General features: G+C 43.9%; 1 protein-coding gene across 1 annotated transcript; it reads right to left on the reverse strand.

Moving 5' to 3' along the window:
* Window positions 1–447: 447 nt before the first annotated feature.
* LOC309704626 (ras-related protein Rab-40C) lies at window positions 448–22,114 on the reverse strand. The gene is made up of 7 exons (XM_082529912.1): window positions 21,768–22,114; window positions 20,854–21,035; window positions 14,435–14,495; window positions 10,705–10,765; window positions 10,554–10,631; window positions 7,064–7,286; window positions 448–6,559 (listed from the first exon to the last, which is right to left on the reverse strand). Exons 2-7 carry the CDS (start codon window positions 20,993–20,995, stop codon window positions 6,285–6,287), a joined length of 840 nt encoding a protein of 279 aa, XP_082386038.1. The 5' UTR covers window positions 20,996–21,035; window positions 21,768–22,114; the 3' UTR covers window positions 448–6,284.
* Between the last annotated feature and the right edge of the window lie 127 nt (window positions 22,115–22,241).

Here is a 22,241-nt window from a genome sequence, read left to right on the forward strand (position 1 = left end):
GGAGTTGCCCACCCCTGCTCTAATGCTAAAAACACATTTTAATTAACCCAAAAAGTAAATACTAGATTTTGGAAGATTGTACTTGCTTTTTAGACCACAGACTTTTATATACTAAACTGAGACGTTTTATCTACTTTATTCTGAAATAATTCTGAATCACCTCTGAACATAATTTGGTTTTTAATCAATCAATCTTACCATACAGATAAATGTAATCTAAATGATTTTATTCTTGTAAAACACTTCCAACTGCAGTCTAAATACTTCCGGTTGGACTTCTTTTCAAACTAAAGCAACACAACCATCCACTAGATGGCAGCCTTCTCTAATAAAACACTGATTCATGGACTGTGCTCATGTTTTATGTGCATGAAATGATTTATAATTATTTATTTTTTTGAGGTGTTTATCTTTTGGGCTGTAAAATAAACAAAATCCTGAGACAGGTTGACGTCAACATTCAATACTTTTATTGTGAAAAATCTTCATACACATCGCCTTAAACTGTACAATCAATAATTTAAAAACAAGAAAGAAAAATGTTCAGCTTGATGTTTAAAGATCATTACCTCTCTCTCACACTCACTCTCACTCTCTCACTCACACTCTCTCTCACACACACACACACACACACACACACTCACACTCTCTCACACACACACACACACACACACACACACACGCGCTCAGCAGCTTCAGCCAAAACGACAGGAGTAGTGTTTTACTGGTCATTTTTCTTCTTGCTGTTACAAACATTCCCACAATCCTCTGAACGTTTTTGTGGTTATTCAAATAAAAAACTGTGGCTGGATGAACAAACACAACAACACACGAGGTTTGTTGTGCTGATGTCGAGAAAATAAAAGCCTCAGAGTGGGAGAAGCTAAAAACCTAAAAATGTTGGCAAAGAGATGAAACCTGATGGTGAGAGTGTTTTTCCATTCATGAACTTCCTTAACAAACGTTTAAAATACGTGTGAAAACTGCAGGAGAAGAAAACTGCTGAACCACGCTCACAGGCTCCTCATCAGGAGGACAGTTTCTTCACTTCCTGTTGTTGTGACTACGAGAGTTTCTGCACGTTTACTAAAAACCATGTGATCATCACTGCTGATTTCCTTTTATTCAGCTGTGCGTCAAACGTAAAAGTTCCTCCAATTATTTACATGTATCTTCCATAGTGTGCAATAGGTCGGCAGCCTTAACATGAAATTTCCCACTCGTGGTACTAATAAAGGTATCTTATCTTATCCTGGGACTCCATCAGAGCAGCGCCACATGACTTGCAGAATGACCTTATTTATCGCCGCCCGGCCTTTCTGTCAAACAAGCTGACTTTCCTCCCGTTGCTTAAAGGCACCCACCTTCCTGAACCTTCTTCTGACTGGCTAAAGTCTGGACGACTGCTGAGGGGCCGTTTTAAGTATTTGTGAGCTGTGCTGTCTGCAGAAAGGACGGGATGAAGAAATCTGCTTCTCTAAACCTTAATCAGAGCAAAAAGAGGCTGAACTTTGGCTTAACAGGGTTACATTTACATATTGTTGCCTCATTATTAGAACCAATAGACATGTTTAATATAGAAGTCTGGCATTATAACAGAAACATGCAGAGTGCTTTAAGTGTAGTTTACAATCCTGCATGAAATGAGGGGTATGTCGAAATTTTTAGGACTGAAAACACAAAAACATTTAAAATGAATCGTCTTAATTCACATTAAAGTTAGTAAAATGATGTCACAGAGAGTGGACATGCCTAATATTGTATCTCAGACCATCCAATTGCACGTGGTAGCCAATCAGAAGAAAGCTGGTTTAAACAGGGAGGAGCTAAATTACTCTGTTTCAGGCAGAGGATGAGCTGAGGGGCTGCACAGAGGCTCGGTTTCAGATAAAGAAGGGTTATTCTGAACTGTGAATCATGCAAAGCTGCTCTGAGGGAGCTGGAAACGAGCTGAACAGGTCAGCTGTAAATCTACGTCATGTTTCTCCTTTAATCAGCGACTCATATCTCTGCAGTTTATCGAGAACTTAAACTCTGACTCTTCTTTATTTGACCTTTCAGGTGACTTGTGCGTTATTTTAGATGAACAGCATTCAGCCCGATCGAGCTTCTATTTTTAGAAGCTTTGCACTAAAACACTTTCAGTGAGAGGCCGAGCACAGATGCTGTTTACTGGGCTGAGATCAGTGAACATTAAACCACCATAAACAAGACTCATCTCATGGTTTGGCTATTCTTAGAGAACATTAGGCTGGTCCTGAGGGTGCTGCTGGAACTACAGTTAATGTGTGTGGTGGAGGAATAATCTGACTCTGGATCAGTGGCGGGCATCATTAAAGGTTAGAAAGGAGACAAAACAAAACCGAGCGGATGGAGAGGGCGCTCCCACCGACCGCCTGAAGAGACGCCACAAAACCTGGAACGAAGCGCAGAGAAAAAACGAAGGAAAAGAAGGCAGAAGCAGAAACTGAGGAGGAAACAAACCACGCAGCGAGCAGAGAGGAAGAAAGAGACAGAGATGAAGCTCTTCAGAGATCTATGAAAGGAGCATCTATTATTCAGCAGCTATGAATCATGGGACAGCGTGCGGAGGCGGCGGTGCAGATCAGAGGCAGAGAGAGAAGAAGACCTGCTGCTTTGGTTCCCGTGGGAGATCCAGTCGGAGGAGTTTAAAACGCAGCGACTCGGAAGACTTCACGTGTTCCGGCTCGTTTCTACACGAGCGGCCGCTCGCGCACGGAGGCCGACGCTGCGCTGACAGGAGGACGAGCAGGGCGGGAACACGGACGGCAAACACGAGGCGGACGGTCATTTAATTCCACCCTCGTGGTCGCAGCTTAATTCAATTATCAAGAGCTCACGTTTAAACGCAGTCTGCTGTGTTTTGTATTTCAAACATCAGGAAAACCAGCAGCAGACATCCTGAACACACGTCTGTGCTTCAGTCCTCTGAAAGGACCTGCAGCTCGCTCCCACCTGACCTCTGACCCCCTCAGAGTCAGCTGATTTCTGCTGAGTGGTTTATTTAATGACGCCGTGCAAAGTTAAAAAGTTATCCCAGCAGACGTGTGCGATACGCGGCCACACGTCTGCTTTTTTCTACATTTGACACCGCGGTCGTCTTCTAACTCCGACTCCTTCTGGGTCTAAATTATTAACTACTGCAGTTTTTGTCACTCGTGAAAGGAGCTGATGGTTGTGACGGAAATGAAGGCGAGATTTTATCTTCAGATTGAGACTCTGAGTGGGCGGAAACTGATTTGGTCGCAGTTTATCAAAAACACATTATTGATTTTCTCTGAAATGTGACGCAAACCACAGAATAAAAAATTGCAAACAGCATAAAAAAGGAAGTTAAGCATCCTGAAATGAAATGAAACTGTTTATGCTTCCACTGAGAGAAAGGCTTTTTAGATTTTTAACATCTCCCGATTAATGTTCTGCTCTGTGCGACGTCTCAAAAAGTGAAACGAGTCGATTAAAATGAAAATGTTCCTGTCGGCTGACACTTTGCTCTGAGAGTTGGTTATGAAAGACAGCGAGTGACATTCAGAGCGCTCCGATAAACACGGGTCACTGTTTACTATCAATACTGGAAAGTTTCCACTGCAACACGAGCCTGACCAGCCGCTGTGACTGGTTTCCTGTTTGCCCTCATCAGAACTTCAACTGTCACATCATCAACAGCTTCAGAAAGTCTCGGGCGTCGCTGCCTCTCCCCACGAGAGCTCAGGCAGACTGAAGCGTATGGAAACACCTCCGCAGACAGACGTGCGGGACGCCCGCAGCTACAGCAGTCACAGGAGCGCAGTAAGCTAACAGCTGAGGGGACTGTGTGGGTTAAAGATGTGACCGGATGGTTACAATGACTCGCCACCCAATGAAGAGCAGCAGCTGTGCTCGGGTTAAACTCGTGAAAATAAAACCAAACATGTTGTTACACAAAGAGCGGGCGCGACACTCAGCGAAGCCCGAGTGATCGCCGATCCACCAAAATCACCAATCAGCAACCAAAACAGAAACACGTGAGCCAATCATGTCGCAGCAGAGCTTCAGGACCGTTTCAGACAGAGCCAAGCTTCATCACAGTAAATATGATCATTTTAATCGGAAACAGCACCCCGATGCTTCAGCGCCGTGTTGGGAAACTTCAAACTGCATTTTAGGCCAACGAAAAGCTGCGTGCTGAGGCTCTCTGCCCACGCGTTCAGATCTGAGCACAAAAACACTGTGGAGATTTCCTCTGTGCTACTTCTGGCTCCTAATTAACAGTTTGCAGTTTTCAAATCTGCACGATCGGCCGGTTTTCTTTGTCTTCTATGACTTTAAGTTCATTCAATTTGAACTTTTTGCAGTGAAAATCTGAGAAATTCAATGACAGCTGCAACATCTTTCAGCAAAGTTAGTGTGATTTGGGTTTTATTAATCAGTGATCAACTGTGACACTGCAGCCATTAGGGTGACACCATATATTTGCTTCACTTCTTTGTGCTCAATTTAGAGGTTCAGCTGACGATTGAGTCATAAAAGAGCGAAAAACCACAAATAATCTGTTTAAAATGCAATAAAACCCCAGAAAAGCAGCATTATTTAATGAAAAATCACTCGGTCCCTCGTCTCTGGGTCTCTCAGAATCAGCTGAATTTTTTATGTTCAATAACTTTAGTTTATTTAATGAAGCCAAGCAAAATTTTACCATCACACATGAATATCTTCAGAGTTACAGGCCCTCTAATTACATGGGAAAGGGTCCAAATTTGCAGTTATTCTGCATTTTTTGATCCGTCACAGCTGACATATCCATGTGAAACTTCCAGGGCTTAAAAAGATGTTGAAGCTCTGTTAAAAAATGCAAACGAATCGGTTTTAAACCCACTCCCAGCGTCACAGTTTGTGCACGAGTGTGAGGAGACGCATGTATAATGTTCTTAATCCACCCTGATGTACTTCAAGATGCGATAACTCTGAAAACATTCAGAATGTGAAGGCTTGATTAAACGTGCTGAACTTATCGTACGTTGCTGTTTTCAGTGAAACCAACACATGGATTAATGGACTGCAGCAGTGTCACTATCTGCTCCGTTACCAACACGTTTGGGTGGAGCATCGCTTCGAGGCGAGTCTGGATCGGCGGCACGTTGTCAGAGAAGCAGCAGGTGAGCGCAGACGAGACTCTGCTGAGTTAGAAAGGTGCGACACGACAGGTGAGGCGTGAAATCTGAAAAGCACGATGTCAGGAAGGAGTGGGGGGAAAATCAAGTCGCTGAAGCTCTCGGATGAAAAAGAAAACAGATGCACCACTGACACATAACCACACTCCACACTAGAACACCAAATGTGGATCACTCCTCCACTGAAAATAGTCCCAAGCACATTTCCACCTGTCTGAAAACTTCAGTTTGGGTTTGTACATTTGATTGGCTGACTGTCACATGTGAAATATTGAACAACAAACACATTTTCCTTAAAAAAAATGTATATAAAAAGCGTGTTTAAAAGTATAATTCATCACATTTGGCTGCATTTAAGCGACAAATGGAGTCCATCAGAAGATCAGAAGCTGAAGGGACTGCAAACTAAAAATAGGAAACTCTTTCTAATTCATGGTTACTGTTGTGCTTTTAGCGATCTATCTGCTGCATGCTCGTTCACTTGGGCTCAAGGCACACTAACAAGTCTGGACTCGGCTCGGGCCGGGTCCTCCAGGGGTTTGTTGGGGGGGTGGGGCCTCTAAACCTCTGTGGATTTATAATATAAAATCACTTTAAAACACGTGTGCTGACAAAAAGCGACTGATCCTTTCTAGTGTTTTGATGGTTAGCTTATCAGTCATAGAACAAAAAATAACGGAGGTGTGGACAGAAAAAGGAAACAGGAAAGGTGTGAGAGTGAAGGCTGCGGTGATGCACAGACACTGAGCGGCGTGCATCATGTAGAGTAACGAAATATGCGTTGGTGAGGGATCTCTGTTCATGTAGTAGCCTCTCCAGCAGGGAGGAGTTTCTGGAGTCTTTTCCTCTTGTTTTAGTGTAAATAAGATCAAAACATTTGTAGTTACTCTCTAAATTTCCTGAGGCACCATTCGAACCCCTCCCCCTTCACCTGCAAAGAACATTAAACACTTGAAACATGACCTCGTGTAGGTGGGAGGTAGCGCTCATGCATCCCTTTATCCATCATTCCTGCTCTTCGGGTTCAGGGATTTCCTCCAGCTAACGACACCCTGCACATCTGTCTCCTGATCCCACGCCCGCTCCAAGCTGCGATCCGGGGAGCGGCGCTTGTTAGGAGATCTTACAGTTGCTGCGGGTGCAGTTCTGCGGCGGGCTCTGCGGCGGACGGATAGACTTGGAGCGCTTCAGGCTGTTGCCTTTGGAGCCGCCGGCTGGGTTGGCCAGCGAGTAGGAGCGTCCGTGCATCATGACGGCATTCATTCCGTTGGCCATGGAGAAGGACTTGAGGTGGGACTTGATTGCGACGGGCAGCGGGAGCTTATCGATGAGGTGGACCGGCGTGCAGGACACGATGGCTCTGCAGCAGAGGTCCTGCAGGCTGAAGACTGCAGAGAGGGAGGGCACAGAGACGAGGTTACCGTCAAACATCCGTTAAGGGAAAATGTCAGGTTTTAGATAAATGCTTTTTATTACCGATTTATGAACAGATTGTAACAAAACTAGAGAAATCAGACCTCTTTCGACTCTTATTGCCTCGAATAAACTGAGGACTGACACACAGGAGGAAGCTCAGACTGAAAGAGGCGAGTTTCAGCACACTGAGCCCGACTCTGTTCTCTATAAAGTCTCAAAGGACGTGCAGGACATCACTTCCCACTGCTTTATACTGTAATTACACACGAAGGAGACAGAGCGATGACAGGAATGAGCTCAAATTAATTAGTTTGAGAGAGCTTGTGTGGTGATATGACATCCATCTGCTGATGGGCTCCACAGTGCTTCACAGACTCATTTTCTCTTGCTCTCGGCGGTAGTGAAAATCCAGTTTAAGTGCAGTTTAACAACCCATCTTTCCTCACTTTGATGACCCCAGCTCCACATCCACCCACCTCTGTTGGGCCTCCAGAACTTCTCCATGCCATGCCTCATGAGGACGATGCGCGACAGCTCCGTGAACGACTCGATGACGTTGAAGTTGCACAGCGGGCTCACTTCAAAGAAGGTCATGCCATTCTTCTCGGCGTACGCCCTCGCCTGCTCGGTGGGAACTTGCCGCTTGAAAGCCAGATGTAAACGGTTACCCACGAGGATCCGAGGCACGCCTGGGGCATGCTGGGAGAAAAAAAAGTGAGATGATGTTTGAATTGGATTATTGGTGCTTTTTGCAACTTTAAGTCCCTGAAAGTAAAAAGGGGTTTTGCAAGTTAAGCACAGGACGTCAGCATGCAGCGCGTACCTCTCTCTAATTCATCCCAGTCTGTTCTGCAAACTGAATGAAACATGACTGCAGTGACCGTCACCACTAATCTGTTTCTTCTCAGAGTTTCTGCTCACTTTTCACACTCAGACCACCTCCAATGACGTCATCTACCTTTGCCATTGGTACAGGTGTTCCACAGGGACCTATTCTTGGTCCTCTTTTATTTATCATATTATTTAAAAGTACTCAGCTATTCACGTATATAAAACTTCTGTAACTATTTCAGACTCTGGATGGATGTCATTAGTACAGGTGTTCCACAGGGAAGTATTCTTGGACCTCTTTTATTTACTCTATTACATCTTTGACTCAAAAACGAATGCACATTTTTACGCAGATGACACTGCGTTATATACCACTGGATCTTCCCTTATCCTGATGACTGCAAAACTACAGCCTGCTGATACATTAAAGAAATATTTCAGCAAATGTAAATGTGTTCTAAACTACGATAAAACTAATCACGTTATTGGTGAGGTCACTAAAAACCATAATTTGGTCTATACTCAAACCCTTCATGGTATTAAAATGTAAAAATTTGATTGGTGTAAAGACCTCGGACTCAGAGTCGATACCACACTGACTCATGTGGAACACCTACCAAGAAAACTGAAGATTAAGTTGGATTTTGCTAAAGAAATACATCTTTTTCCCCTTTTCCGAGGTTGTAAGATCATTCCACAATCTAAAATTTATCTGGACTTGATTGTGGCGATGAGGTTTGTATTCATGTTTGGCACATCCTGTCGCCATCGTCTTTAGGTGTTTTCCACTATTAGAAACACCATCTCATATGCCACTGGCTCTTCCAATGATCCCGCACGATAAATTTGCAACCTACAAATTTCTCTGTGATGGTGATATTATTACTGTACTGTATATGAAGAAGCCAGATGGTCCTGCTTAGCAGCACTGCATGATGTTTATTTATAAGACTACTTCATCTTACATCTGAGCCCCTGCTGTTGCGTTTAAATATAATAACACTGTCTGGTCACAGGACACTTCTAACATTAGTTGGACGTTTTACTCACACTGAAAACTGGATTTAAATACTTTGCAAACCTATAAGTGAGCAACAAAAACACTGGAACATGTATTTGTCTTTCCCCTTTTGCACATCCTTTTCTTAAGTGTCGGTGTCCCTTAAAATTAGATCTCAAAACTGACCTGTTAAAATAAAGAACACTACTACTACAGAGAAAAAGAAGAAGAAGGTGATTGGTTCAGTTTCTCTGTTTGTTAGCTGGACAGCTCAAAACATTATGCTTGAAAATTTTAAAATCAAACTGACTCAGGAGTGATAACCATCTTAGAAGGACTCTTTACCATTGTGAGATTATCTCATTTTGCCCTATCGTTGCAAATACAATCACATTGAAACCTTCTGGGACTTTTCTCCGCTCTTTAACCACATTTAGTGGCAGATGCATCGGATTCATCCTCGCAGGCTGATCGTGTCTCGTCTTGCGGCTGAATTCACAGATTTTCTGCTGGCTGTGCAAATCATGATGTGTGCAATTTAGTAATAGTATTAGTATCCTCACAGCAGCCGGATTTAAATTTCATTGATGAGGTTATTTGACCAGAACGGTTCTTATTAATCAACAGGAGAAGAAGGACAGAAATGTGAGTCATTATCACCTCTAATCTGAGATCAGTTTTTAAAAAAGGGAAAATGAGATGAAATGACAATACTGTTGTAAGGAGACAGAAGCACAGCAGAGGATTCAGAAAAATTATGTGTCAGCATCTGTTGTGCAGTTCTTAAGAATGTGGTCACGGCCAAAAGTTAAAGGCTGTGACTTTTCATTAGACCCGGTGCTTTTTGGTGCAAATGAGACTCAAACAGCACTCAGATGAACTGTTAAAAGTATTTCCTGTCTTTAATATGTACTGATTTATGTATATAAACATTTAAAGCTTCAAACAGGAAATGCTGACTGACTGAGCCAGAACAGAAGCTTGTTTTTGTTTTTCATACCCAGAAGTTGCAAATCCACACAGCACAGGAGCTGATTGGTCTACAACGTTATCATAACTACTCTGGTAGCTGTAGGCATCACAGATTTGGGGGTTTCAGGACTTGCATTAGACGCACTGCAGACTTTCAGGAAATCTGAATATTTCAAACTTTTTAAAGCTGAACGTCCGTCATTAGGGACCTGCTGCATCATCATCCCTGCACACTTTGCTGTGTTACAGTTTTTTCTTTCCTCTTCTGTTCCTGCAGCATTAGATTTTATCTTTCATCTTGCAGGGATTATCTTAGATTAGTTTGATCTTACACTTTAACTTCGATGCTGAGAAAACATATATGAGTAAGCAGTGAGTTACTTTGTATGTGTGTGTCCTTCCTGCTGATTTGGAAACAAAGAGGATGTCCTCTTTGTCTGTGTGTGTGTGTGTTGGTAATTTTGGCCTTTGGAATGTGCGTTCCCGTTTGGCCTTTCCTGCTCCACCTCCACAGAATTAAACACTTTTAAGGACAGAAATAAAAACGAGATAGTCGACTCAAGAATCTCTGGAAGGTGAAACATAAACAGATGACAACTGATGACAGTTTGCTGGCTGTAAACTGATTACATTCAAATATTTGATCACCAATTTTCTGCAACAAATGTTGCACCAGATTTGCCTGAATATATGTTTAGATGTTCATATATTATTTTTTATCCTTTTTCCTCTGATGTTCACTGGTTTGTGTTACGGCTTGTTTATAGGAATCTCTATAAAGGACTCGGCCAAGAAAGGCTGCAGTTCCTCTAACGTCCAGCAGAGGCTCCAGCAGTTAGTCACTCCCCAGAGACTCCCGACAGAAATAAACATGTTTACAGCCTGACACAGAAACGGTTTTGTCTCTACAGATAATTTCTCCTTCATAACAACAGTACAGGAGGAGAATGTTTTTATAACTCACCTGTTTACATCTGAAATCAAAGTAAGAGCATCAATTAAAACTAAATAATCATTTTAAACACAGCAGGACATGATGTAGAAAAGAAACCAGGCTCAAAGTGTGTGCAAACTCTTTATGCTAATGCAGAGAATAACTCAGGTGTAGGTCACATGGTCAGACTGGATTCATTAGAAACAAAGCCAAACTCTCAAACGCTCACCTCATCGATCTCTCTGATCCACCTGTCGATGCCGTCGAAGGACCACCTGTTGGTGATGTCATACACCAGCAGGATCCCCTGAAGAGAGACAAACGATGTCAGCGTGCAAACTCCAGCAGCATTTAAATGAATGCAGCTGTTTGCTCCTCACCTGAGCTCCGCGGGAGTACGAGCGAAAGATGGTGCAGAACCTGCCCTGTCCCGAGGTGTCCCTGAGGAAAGGCAGCACATTAAACACTCAGGTCTGTGCAGCTGCAAGCAGATAAATCCTTCTTCTGCTTTCGGGGTAAACAGCACAAAGCAGCAGGCTTCAGCCAACAGGACGGAAATCTGAGCCGACTTCTTTTTGGGGGTTTCAGATTCAGCAGAGCCAGCGATGGTCCTCCAAACTGAGGCAAAAACATGCAACTCAATCCCCTTCATCCCTCTATCTACAACACTTTCAGCCTGCTCGCGCTCTGACCCAAACCCTCCATGATCTGCCGCAAATGCCACAAATTTATATCAAAACGTGCAACTTGATCAAAGATAAGAGTGCTTTGGTCTTTGGTTGTGAGTCGCTTTAAGTATTTTTTATAAAATGAGTAAACGACTGCACTTTTTTCCACCACTGAAGTGATTTTGAAACCATCTTAAAGAGTGAAAGGTCCCGCCTACTTTGATGGTTTCCTGGTAAAATACTTCTGAGCGCACCAAAGTTTAAATGGGTCACGGAGCTCTGAGGGAACGGCTGTTTGGATCTCTCTCAGGCTTTTTCACAATTGCACTTTAAGTTTTGAGAAGATTCGAGTTTTCCCTTCACTCTGCATTCCAGGGTGATGACATCCACTCCAAGTTCTCTGCCTGGAGATTACTCTGGGGGAAAAAATGTCTTTCCCATTGTTTCACGCCCGGACCCTTCCCCTCCACAAGCACGAGTTCTACATCGACGCGCCGGCATTTTTCTCCTCTTTCACCTGATGTTAGAAAGGAGTTACTGTTATGACACAAACCCCAGAATGGAGTGCGTGCCCAACAAGACTTCCACAGGGACGCATTATAAAACAGCTCCCAAACTTCAGCTGGAAATCAGAAGCAAATTTAATGCTTCAATAACAACTACACTGGGGATGAATCCACCTGGTTAACTATACTCATTATCTAACAAATAACACGGCTGTACTGTGCTAACAGACTGCTCAACGAGCCGATGCCGGCAGGAAGGTCAGATCCGACCTCCAGCTCTCTCAGTCCTCATACAGACGCGTCCCCGGGCAAGACGATCAATCCTAAATTGCTCCTGATGCGCCGATTTGAAGTGTGAGTGACACAGAACAGGCTCTTAAAAGCAGGGAAGAAAGTGCTGCATTAAGGTGTGTGTGAGCTCTTGAACGTGGCTTGTAGTGCAGAAGCAGTAAAAGTAGAAAAGCATAATAAAACTATCAGTGCATTTACGGCTCCCTGTCATCCAAACATGGGTTCAATATATAAATAAAAGACAGCCAGACGGTAACGACGATGGTGGTGGGGGCTTCAGTGTTTAGACCCAGTCTGTGGTCAGACTGGGTCTTTGTTTGCATCGAAACCTGTGACGTTCGCTGTATCTCACACACTGCATTTCCAACCCACCACTGTGTGAAGTGTCTGTGAGGAAGTTCCTACTACAGCGAGCGGCAGCAGGACTGCACATTCCTACAACTGCATGCACACAGACTTAAAATATGGTAAATCTAAGGACGTCTGAGCCGTGGGCACAAGATAACAATAGACTCAAGGCAGTTTAAATGACATATAATCAGTGCAGGCTGTGGGTTTGGCTCAAACTCAGAATCACTTTATAGTTCTGACTGGTTTATTCTCCAACACAGTAACTTATTTATTCAGATACTCTGCAGGTCAGACGTGAGTCTCACACAGAGCTGTACACACCAGAGAACTCATGATTCTCAGATTTATGCAAACCGGATTGACACATGGAATGAGAATAAAATCTCTTTTTTCAGGTTTAAAAAACAGCTGCTCTGCTTTTCCAAGCAGCATCAGTCCATCTACGCGCTGCCGTCTGAGAGGATCATCTGTTGTGCAGCGTACCAGAAAACAAACATTTTCTGGCTTCTTTACGCCTGCACACCTCCAACTTCACGAACTGCATCCTTACTGAAGTGCTTCTAAAAAAATCCCAAATGTTCATAAAACAGCTGCATGCTGATGGTTTTCCCAAGGAAAATAGTCCCTGTGCTTGTTGGGGACTATTTTCAGCAGCAGATTAATCCACGTCTGGTGCTCCGGTGAGCATTCGTGGCACCAGGACGGCGTATGTGGGCTTGAGTCACAGTAAACTAATGAGGGGACATGTAAACAATGGACAACATGGAGCCTCGTGGCTCAGAATAACAAACGGATTCTTGTTAGGTGAAACAATTTCATGTTGTGCTTTTGGTCTTATCGTGGATTTGATGGTAATAATAATCCCAGAAGTTTTCAGCATCTGCTGTTTTCCAACCCAGAGACTCAGAGGAGCCCGAGTCACCACACAGGAAAAAAAAGGACGCTGAGGATGAAGGAAAAAAAAAAGAGGAAGAGGAAGAGCGGGATATTGACACTGTAAAACAGCGAGGAGAGGAGGCGAGACTGAGGCAGCAAAATAAAGATCCTGCATCACGCAGCTGCCTTCAAACTTCTTTCTTCACACAGAAGACGAGGCGTCGGTTCCCCCCTCAGGAGTCGAATTCCTTGCCCTACTTCCACCAAACAGGCCTCGCCTAGCACTGCAGACAAATACGTGAATCTGCTGCGACTCCACAGATACAGGATTACGTCACCGGCATGACAGCGTGCAAAGAGACCGTGCACGTGCACCTCGCAGCTTTAAAATCATGGCAGTTATGAAAGCTGTGAGCTGAAAGTACGGGCACGTGACAGAAGGGCTGAGACACGGAAGATGATAAGAAAAAACTCAGCGTGGGAAACAGATCTGACTGTAGTGCCAGTAAAGCTGTCTTCATTGCAGTGAGATTCCTCTTTATCTTCAGAAACATCTACTGGACCATCTACTGGCAGGTGGAGGTGCTGTTTACTTCCTCCTAAGGAAATGACTTCACCTGTATGGGAGTTGATGCGAGCTGGTTTCCTCCTGAACTGCCTCTCTCCTGGAGGCTGCTAGCTATTCATTGGCTTTGGTTTGATTGTGCAGCTTCACGTTAGCGCCCGTTCTCTGTGGTCTGCTAGTTTCTGTGCTGTTGTAAACAAAGCGAGGTGGAAGACGGTTCTGCAGTACTTTGACACAGAGGCTGTAATCCAGTCCACTTATTACTGACCCACTCTCTGTACAGGCGTGATGATGCTAGCCACACAGCGTGTGATGCTTTGCATGGTGTGGAGCGCCACAGACGACTCACAGTTTGTACAGGTGATGTTTGGCCTCGTCCCTGCTGTTGTAAGTTTAGAGTCTTTACTTTCAGACCCATCGTTAAAGTCTGTTTTTACTCCAGTTTAAACTTAATCTGTTTAATATAATCTTCTTCTATTTGTTCATTTTTACAAATTTAAAAACATTCCCTTAAATGTTAATCTGCCTTTGCTCCCCTCACTTCGGCTCATCTCCTGTTGCTTTTAAACGAGCTACATAAACAGTAACTGAGTCACATGCCTCACTTCTTCTCTTCATTCCCTCCAACTCTGTGTTCAGACTTAGAGACAATAAAACTGTTTTTCCAAACACAGAAAACAGAAAGAAAAAAAAAACTGCTATCAATAAAAACTTTTCCCATTCCTCACTAAACCAAAGGCATGCTCCATTTCTGCTTTAATGTGACCAAACTCTGGCTTCAGGCCACAGACACATACTGCAGGATTTTAGAGTGGATGCAAGAAAAAATACAAAAATAAAACCGTGTCCTTACCACAGCTCCAGCTTCACTCTCCTGCCGTCCAGGAGAATAGTGGTGGTTTTGTAGTCGATACCTGGACAAGAGGAGAGCGAGAGATGGACATTAGGGAGATAGAAGCACAGAAAACGATAAAAATCAATCAAATACAATACTCAGTCAGAGAGAGGCTGGAGGAAGTGACTCATCATCACCATGAACACTTGAAACACGACGCAGACGACCGTGACGTTCTTTAAAAATGTCCCAACCACGTGTTTAGGAATGATAACAAACACAACGCCGCTCTTTCATGGCTCTGATTCTATATCTAAACAGTGTATTTCATATGGCTTCAGTTGCATAACAGAAAATATCAACTCCTAAATAATCAGGTGGCAGTTTAACGCTTTGCTGTGCTGCCATAACGTTGGGACTGAAAGCTTCACCTGATCCTTCAGCTGAGTTTACGTTTTAGCCATTACACCTTCATCCGTCCATCACAAAATGCCGTGACAAACTTTTGCGTGTGACCTGTAACGAGCCTTTACACACCACGTTTACCGTTTAGCCATTGTGATGGAGGCGGACTGTGGCGCGGCGCCACACACAGCTAACAGCTCGTTCTGTTCTGTCCTTGTTGTTCAGCTCTGCTCTGACAAACCTGTCAGACCGCTACACCTGCCACCCCACCGCGCCACGTCTGGACATGTTCCTGAGGTTTGCACTGAGCCTGCTTCCACCTGAGGCCTCACAGGTGAGCCACTGAATACTCCGATTCTCACCTCTGATAAGATGTTTATCTTTTCGCTCAACAGGTTCTCGTGTCACTAAATGGTTTTTGTGTTTTTATCCTGGAGTCTAATTAGCTTTGCATGATTCACAGTTTAAAATAATCCTAAAGGCTGACCACAGACTGGATTATGATCAGGGATGTTTCCTGACTGTGGATCTATAAGGTTTATTTGATAATGAAAGTTCTCACTTCAGACACCGCCACCAAACCTCTCCTGGAAGAAGTTATTTGTGTTTGGTATGTTCAGCCTTTAAAGAGCAGAAGCACACAAACGGGTCAGCCTGGAGCTCTGATAAGAAGGGCGAACACTGTAAATAAGGACTCTTTGTTTCTCAGTAAAACTCTTTGAAACTCATGAAATTCTCATGAATGTTCTTCACTGTACCACAGAAACATGTAAAAGTATTCACACAGACAAGTCCTGCGTTACATTCCCACAGTTTCACTTTTCCTCGCTGCCCTTTAAGGCAAAGCTCAGCGAATCTTCAATCCACAGCCATTATTAACACTAATGAAAGAGACAATAGCTCTATCAAATGTTACTGTGTCAGCCTCCGGCGGTTAGCAGGACCACATTACTAAGATCTTCCAATTTTCCCGGCAACATCAAGCTGCTGCCGGGCTAAAGTGCTGAGCTCAGGCTGGCCTAATTGAATCGGAGCGAGTGCAGGGCTTCGTAGCGAGCGCTTCCTTCCCCCTCATATCCAGGGTGCACTTAGGACATCCCAGATAATCAATAGCTTCTCTAATGTCTCAGCTGAAAACTGCTTCTATTCTGGGAACGGACTCACTTTGTGGGAGAGACGTGTGAAGCTTCAGGCTTTCAGCTTTTGCTCAGACCGCGTCGAAGAGGCTTTGACATGGTCGCAAATGAGAGCGCCTCATCTAAAAGCGCTGCGCAGTTAAACTCTTTCCACCAGAAACTAAACACAAGCCGACATGCTGCAGACTGCTCCTGTCTCATTCACAAGTCCAACACAATGAAAATGCAGCTTGATGCATCATATTTCAGTTTAATGCGCACTTCCATCTGTCATTTATAAAACCTGCAGACATATCACATTACCAGCCCTGACCATACTGCAGGAAAACACTGATGGACCAGCTGCGCAGTTCATCAGCTGCTTTCACCTGAACCTTCTTCCGTTTTACACCATCAGAGAGTGATCATAAATACTGCATCTCCCAGCATCTCAGGAATCGTGCCACAGGACGAAGCTGCCTGTTGCCACTCAGCAGCATCACGGAGACCCTCCCTCAGTTCGTGTGTGTGTTTGGAGATGGGTACACTTCAGCCTCTCTAAGCCAGATTAAATGTTTCACTGCAACAGCTGCAGGTGATAAAACCCTGGCTGTGACGGGGGTCCTCTCCTCCACTTGATCCCTTCACTTCCAGCCAGTTTGAAAAACAGACGTTTCCCAGAAACAACAACAGTGAGCATAGAATAAATAAATCAGACAAACTCCAAGTCCCACTGTGGACTGAAGCTGGTGGAGTCTGCTCTGCTGGCTCAGTGTGAGCTCGGTGTAGCAGCACATAAACCAGTTCTCCACCTGCTAGTTGGAGATTCTCTCCATCTTACAGATCAGAACTGCCCTCGCCAGCTGCAGTCGATGCCCGTCCTATTGCAGGACTGGGAACTAATTAACACGGAGGACCACGGACTGAAGAACAGACGCCTACCCTGGTATATATCATAACTGTTTCTACCATCAGAGAGGAAACAGCTGTGAGGTTTTGGACCAACTTCTTAGAGAAGGAAGCAGTTTTTGCATTAAAAAACAACAAAAAAAATCCACTCAGGACTGTTGCTAGCTGATCAGATGACAGATGAAATGTTTGTTGCTGCCCTGCTGTCAGGCCAGCTCCTAAACAGTCTGTAAAAGAGGAAGCAGCCCCATTTGATGAGAGGAAGATCAAAAGAATTCAAAGAGCTTCATTAAATATGGAGTGCAGAGTGGATCGCAGCTTCGATGGGGATGTTTGTGCCGACGGAAGCGCTGCTATTGATTTCCATCCCTCTGGCAAAGGCAGGCTAGAGTGCCTGCGAGGACCCTGAATATTTCAGAAGGGAAAATCAGGACAGATTTTGATTGGATAACGCTGTCCTCAGGCTGTGATTAGCTGGCTGTCGGGTTTGGGGGTGCCAGCTGGATAGACCGGTCTGTCACATTTCCTGCTCTGTCATTAGAGTTTGTGTGCTTTATCGATCACAAATCAGACGTCCATCAACGGCACAGAAGATACAAAGACATGTCTGCGATGCACGAGAAGACGGCGACTGTTTTCATTATCAAACCGATTATAAATCGAACAGTTCACAAACCCACCGTTTCATCCATACCGCAACCTTCTTCTCTGGTGAGGATAACTGGAGTTCACAAATCTATGCATGTGTTCATGCTGAGGGTCTCTACAAACAATCCTTATGAACTGAATGATAACACGGAATAATAAGGAATTAGGGTTTAACCTTTTTTTTTTAACTTATTCTAGTTCAAACAAAGCAGAAGACAGAAGGTCACAACAGTGACGAGCACATTAAAACCAGATCTGGGAATTTCCAAACATCTGGGGATAAATGAAGTAAATCTTTTTATTCATCAAAATGACTTCCATCCTTGCTGGATGTCATTAGTCTAATTTCTTTGAACTATATCCCAGTGATGCTGGAAGAACTGCGTTTAAGCCGACCAGCCAGAAGGAGGAGGCTGTTCCAGCGTTTAGGAGCCTCAAAAGCAGCTAGACGAGTTAACCTGATGATCAGACTGCTGGAACACGGTCTCAGAAAGGCTGCTTTGCAAGCTCGAGCCGTGTCGGGTAATTAACGACATTTTAAAATGATTTCACTTTGAGGCAATAAAGAGAAGCAAAACATGGCTGACGTTAGTTCTAGTTAGCGGCACAGCTGCTGTGCATTAATAATTTCTAAGAGGATTTCAAATAATTTCCCCTGATCTGAGATATGCTTCATGGCTGATAACAGCAGGCTTTAGCAGAGAAGACAATTAAAAAAAGCTGAAAAGACATCTCAGCGCATCAGTTAGACAAATGAGGCTCTTAAACCTTTCTTATTTCAGTGCACAACAATGAAATATCCCCCAAGGACTCGACCAAGCTCAGCCCTCCATTGTGTTATTATTATGATGGACTGGTTCACTTGACAGCATCACTGCTGCTGCTTGCAGGCCGGCTCATTCTCTTCCTCCTTATCTTCTAAAGTGACGGCGGGTTTAGCGCGAGGAACAAAGAACTGGAAGGTAAATGAAAAGTTGAAGCTGGACTAACAGACTGACACAGTGCCGGAGACGCACTCTCACCGGGTAATTAGTCATAATTAATGCTCGTTTCCATCTGAAGCTTTAAAGCATTTTGATGGTCGTGATTTTTTAAATGTAAAAGTTTGTCACTTTGTCTGTTTTTAAAGGTGGTTTAAAGCTTTTATAGCACCTATATTAACAGAACAGGCTGTCGTCAGCTGGATTCATACTAGTTTACTCCTCCAGTCTCCATCTGCTCCACTCTGTGTGCGAGGAGGTGCACTCACAGTGAGACTGAGAGCCGTGAAACTAATGAGGCCAAAAATAGCAACAGGGATACTCTCACAATGAGATGAGTGCATTTTTCACTTTACTTGTTATCATTTATTTCATTAATAAACATCAAGTTGACTCTAATGACAAAAACGTGACTCCCATTTTCTTCTTCTTCTGACTGAAATACCAGCTTATTGAATGTACCCTGGTATTGAATTGGTGTCTGCAGATACTGAAGCAAAGCCGCTGGCATTGTATCGGAAACAGAATAAATTGGATCAGTGCACCAACTATGTATACGCCCCAGGTGGCACTCTTCAAAGAAGGATAACAGGAATGACTGCTCATCCCTCAGCTGACCATGTCCACAAAAAGTATAATACCTTGATTACAGACGGACAGCTGGAGACCCGACGGCTGAGCGCTCCTTCCCGCTATACTTCTAACGGAGTTAGAAGTTAGCAGGAAGCTAGCGGAAGTTAGCTCGCTAGTTTCGCTAGTTACCTAAACATGATATAGCATGTTCTGACTGAGAGATTTCTGAAAAAAATAAACATACAGCTCTGTTATCACTTCCAACATAAATGAAGACAGAAAACTAAACAGCAGTGACGTTTGTAGGGTTACTGAAGTTGGGCTAGCTGCTATATAACGATGTGCTACGTGATCGCTAGCTACACAGCTATGTTAGCATAATATAAACAGTGAAACTTTTTTCCCCTCGATAAAAGTTAACGTGAAGGTTCCTGATGGTTAGGGACAAATGCAATCGCATGGCAGGATGCTGTAAACGGACCAAACTTCAGTCAGAACAACTGAGATAATCCATCCACAATACGAGGTTAGTCATTAATATACTGCAACAACATGGGAACAGAGCCGCTGTGATAGAATACAGCATTAATGAATCAATGGTACAGAAGTGGAGGAAGCAAGAAGAATGAGCTGAATAAAGTTTGATTTATCTGACTGCTTTGTTTTGCTTAATGTGCCTTATAATCCCGTGCACCTTATGGTCCGAAAAATACGTATTTGACTTTTTTATTTGGCACACTGCAGTTTAATGTTGCAAAGCACCTCTTTTTAACTTCAGTGGATATTATACATGGTTAACTCAGGATATGTCAGCACATTTCTACTGGAGATGCCTTTTGGTTAAACTTTCATCAAGGAATTTGCATTTGCACTGTTAAATGTTTATATAACTTTAATGCACATAAAAAACAGCAGCTTGTTTAAGTGAAAATAAATGGATGGTTTTTTTGCACTAGTAAAGTTGTGAAGTTGTATTTTGTGGTGGCACGAGTGGCCAAAATGACACCAAAGTGCGCCTTGTGGCAGTGACAAGGATGAAAAAGGTGAGTATAACAGGCGCCACTGTCATGACCTTAGCTTCATCCCAGGTTACGTTCTGTGAGTTTCTGTTTAAAGACTCCTGGTTTCCACTGACTCGTCTGACAGTATGCTCTAAGTGCAACAGAGAGTTAGGAATACATTTTATACATGAAACCTGTTCAGTTATATTTTATTAATGCCATCAGATGAAGCTGTGCAGCAAAGTTCCAGCTGAAAATGCTTCCCACTGTGTCGGGAATTTGCATGTATGCTGTTGGTGATGAATGAGTCATAAAAATGTTTTCATGTTTAGTCTGTTTCACACTTCTGGAGCTGCAGTTAGTTGATCAGAGATCTATTAGAGAGACATTTATTTCAGTTACACCTCACTGAACTCCTACACTGAAGGTGAGACCTTCTGACCTCCATAGCAGCTCAAAAACAGCTGATGTTGTTAAACTAAAACACGGCCGGCTCTGTTTTTTCCCCCACAGTTGGCCGCCGCTGAAGGTGTTTAGGAATAAGAAGAGGAACTACGCTCACTGAATAATAACCTGTTTTTACACTGACATCAGAGAAAGCATTGTTTATCCACTATGTGCAACAACAATGCGCACACACATCCATGACCGCCTGACTCACTGCTGTGTTGTGAAGTTCAGTGTATGTGAATGTGTCATTGTACGCTCTCCACAGCAGCAGCGGTGGTGGCGTGCGCAGCTTGTATGTTCAGGACTTCAGTGATGAGCCAGCAGGAGCCCGATCAGCTGAGGTGGGAGTGACTCACCACTACTGTAAGCGTAAGGGGACTCTGCAGATCCATCCTGCAGGCTGTCCAGGATCTCGCCTTTGCCCACGTCGCTGTCTCCTACCAGGAGGAACTTCAGCAGGTAGTCGTAGCTTTTCACTGGGCTGCCCTGGCTGCCCATCCTGTCTCACATGGAGGTCGAGGGAGTAGTCTCCAAGAAGCTGAAGGGGAAACCAAACAGCACCCTTACGCGTTGCTATTCCCTGATACACAGTCTGTTATGCCATGAATGTCCCGCATGCGGGTCTGGGAGTCTTTGTTTTGCCTGCTAACAGTCTTCAAAACTGTAGGTAGTTTAATTTCAGGCAAAGAAAAAAAATAGGAAAAAGGGGGTCACAGTCTCAGAGGAATGTCCTGTTTGGCTGCCAAAAATGTGGTTGTGGAAAGTAAAACATTGTTTAAAGATAAGAGCAATAATAGTTTTGGGAGGGAAGAAAAACTGGCACTGACAACTTAAAATTATGTTAAAAAAAAGAACAAAAGACTTTTCTTTGCGAGATTAAAGATTAAAGCACATATTTAAAGTGTAACTGGAGCTGTGGAATGATTGTTGTAGTTGCAAGAAAATATGATTACTGTCTGCTCTTACTTTAAACTAAGTCTAGCAGCTGTTGCTTATTTTTAAAGCAGATCTTTTTTGTGACACATCAAACTCTCAAACCTGGAGGGTGTCTTTTTGTTGTCATTTCAGCGCAGCTTTCGGGCTAACAACAGACTAGCCCCAGCCCCGCTAGCTAGCTTAGCTATTATCCCTGCTGCTGCTATCCCAGACTGCTAAAACAGTAATCATATAACGACACCAAAGCGCTAATTTTAGCCATGCACAGGTTTAGCTTATTGAATAACTTTCTACAGAATAAAACAACGATGTTGCTTTGTAACAGGCAGCTAACCGCGGCTGGGCTTCAGCTGGAGTCCGAGTGATTTCAGGCCGCCTGGATGGCTTTCTTCAGACCGAGATGACAAAGATTCCAGTAACTTCACTGTAATCCAGAAAATTCCCACATCTGTGGCGGAATCAAAAGGCCGCGGAGCATCTACGTCCAGTCCAAATCTCTGTGAGTGATCTCAGTCCGTGCTGTTTCCATTTTTCTCCATTATCCTCAGTCATAACCACACATAAAGCCCCTCAGTGCTGCTCACGGATACAGCGACGACTGACCGAGTTCAGCGCTGACAGATCCGTGCTCTCTGCTGTCCCCGCCCACCTACAACATCGCCCCGCCCATTGGGTCCGCGCCGACACGAGCCGCGGCTTCCATTGGACAATGGAAATACCCATCAACGCGTGCTGTCAACGCCGCGCAGATGGCGCTGAGAGAATGTGCACAACAAAGATGATTCATTTCTCTGTGAGTGTAAACAGA

The sequence above is a fragment of the Aulonocara stuartgranti genome (assembly GCF_965226115.1).
Source record: "Aulonocara stuartgranti genome assembly, chromosome: 4".
NCBI classification, from domain to species: Eukaryota; Metazoa; Chordata; class Actinopteri; order Cichliformes; family Cichlidae; genus Aulonocara; species Aulonocara stuartgranti.

Excerpts from the sequence above, each read along its gene's own strand:
- LOC309704626 (XM_082529912.1), bottom strand. The coding sequence starts at position 20,995 with ATGGGCAGCCAGGGCAGCCCAGTGAAAAGCTACGACTACCTGCTGAAG. Across the intron at positions 14,496-20,853 it reads CCCTTACGCTTACAGTAGTG|GTATCGACTACAAAACCACC; the intron begins GTGAGTCACTCC and ends CCTCTTGTCCAG. Across the intron at positions 7,287-10,553 it reads GGATCAGAGAGATCGATGAG|CATGCCCCAGGCGTGCCTCG; the intron begins GTGAGCGTTTGA and ends TTTTTCTCCCAG.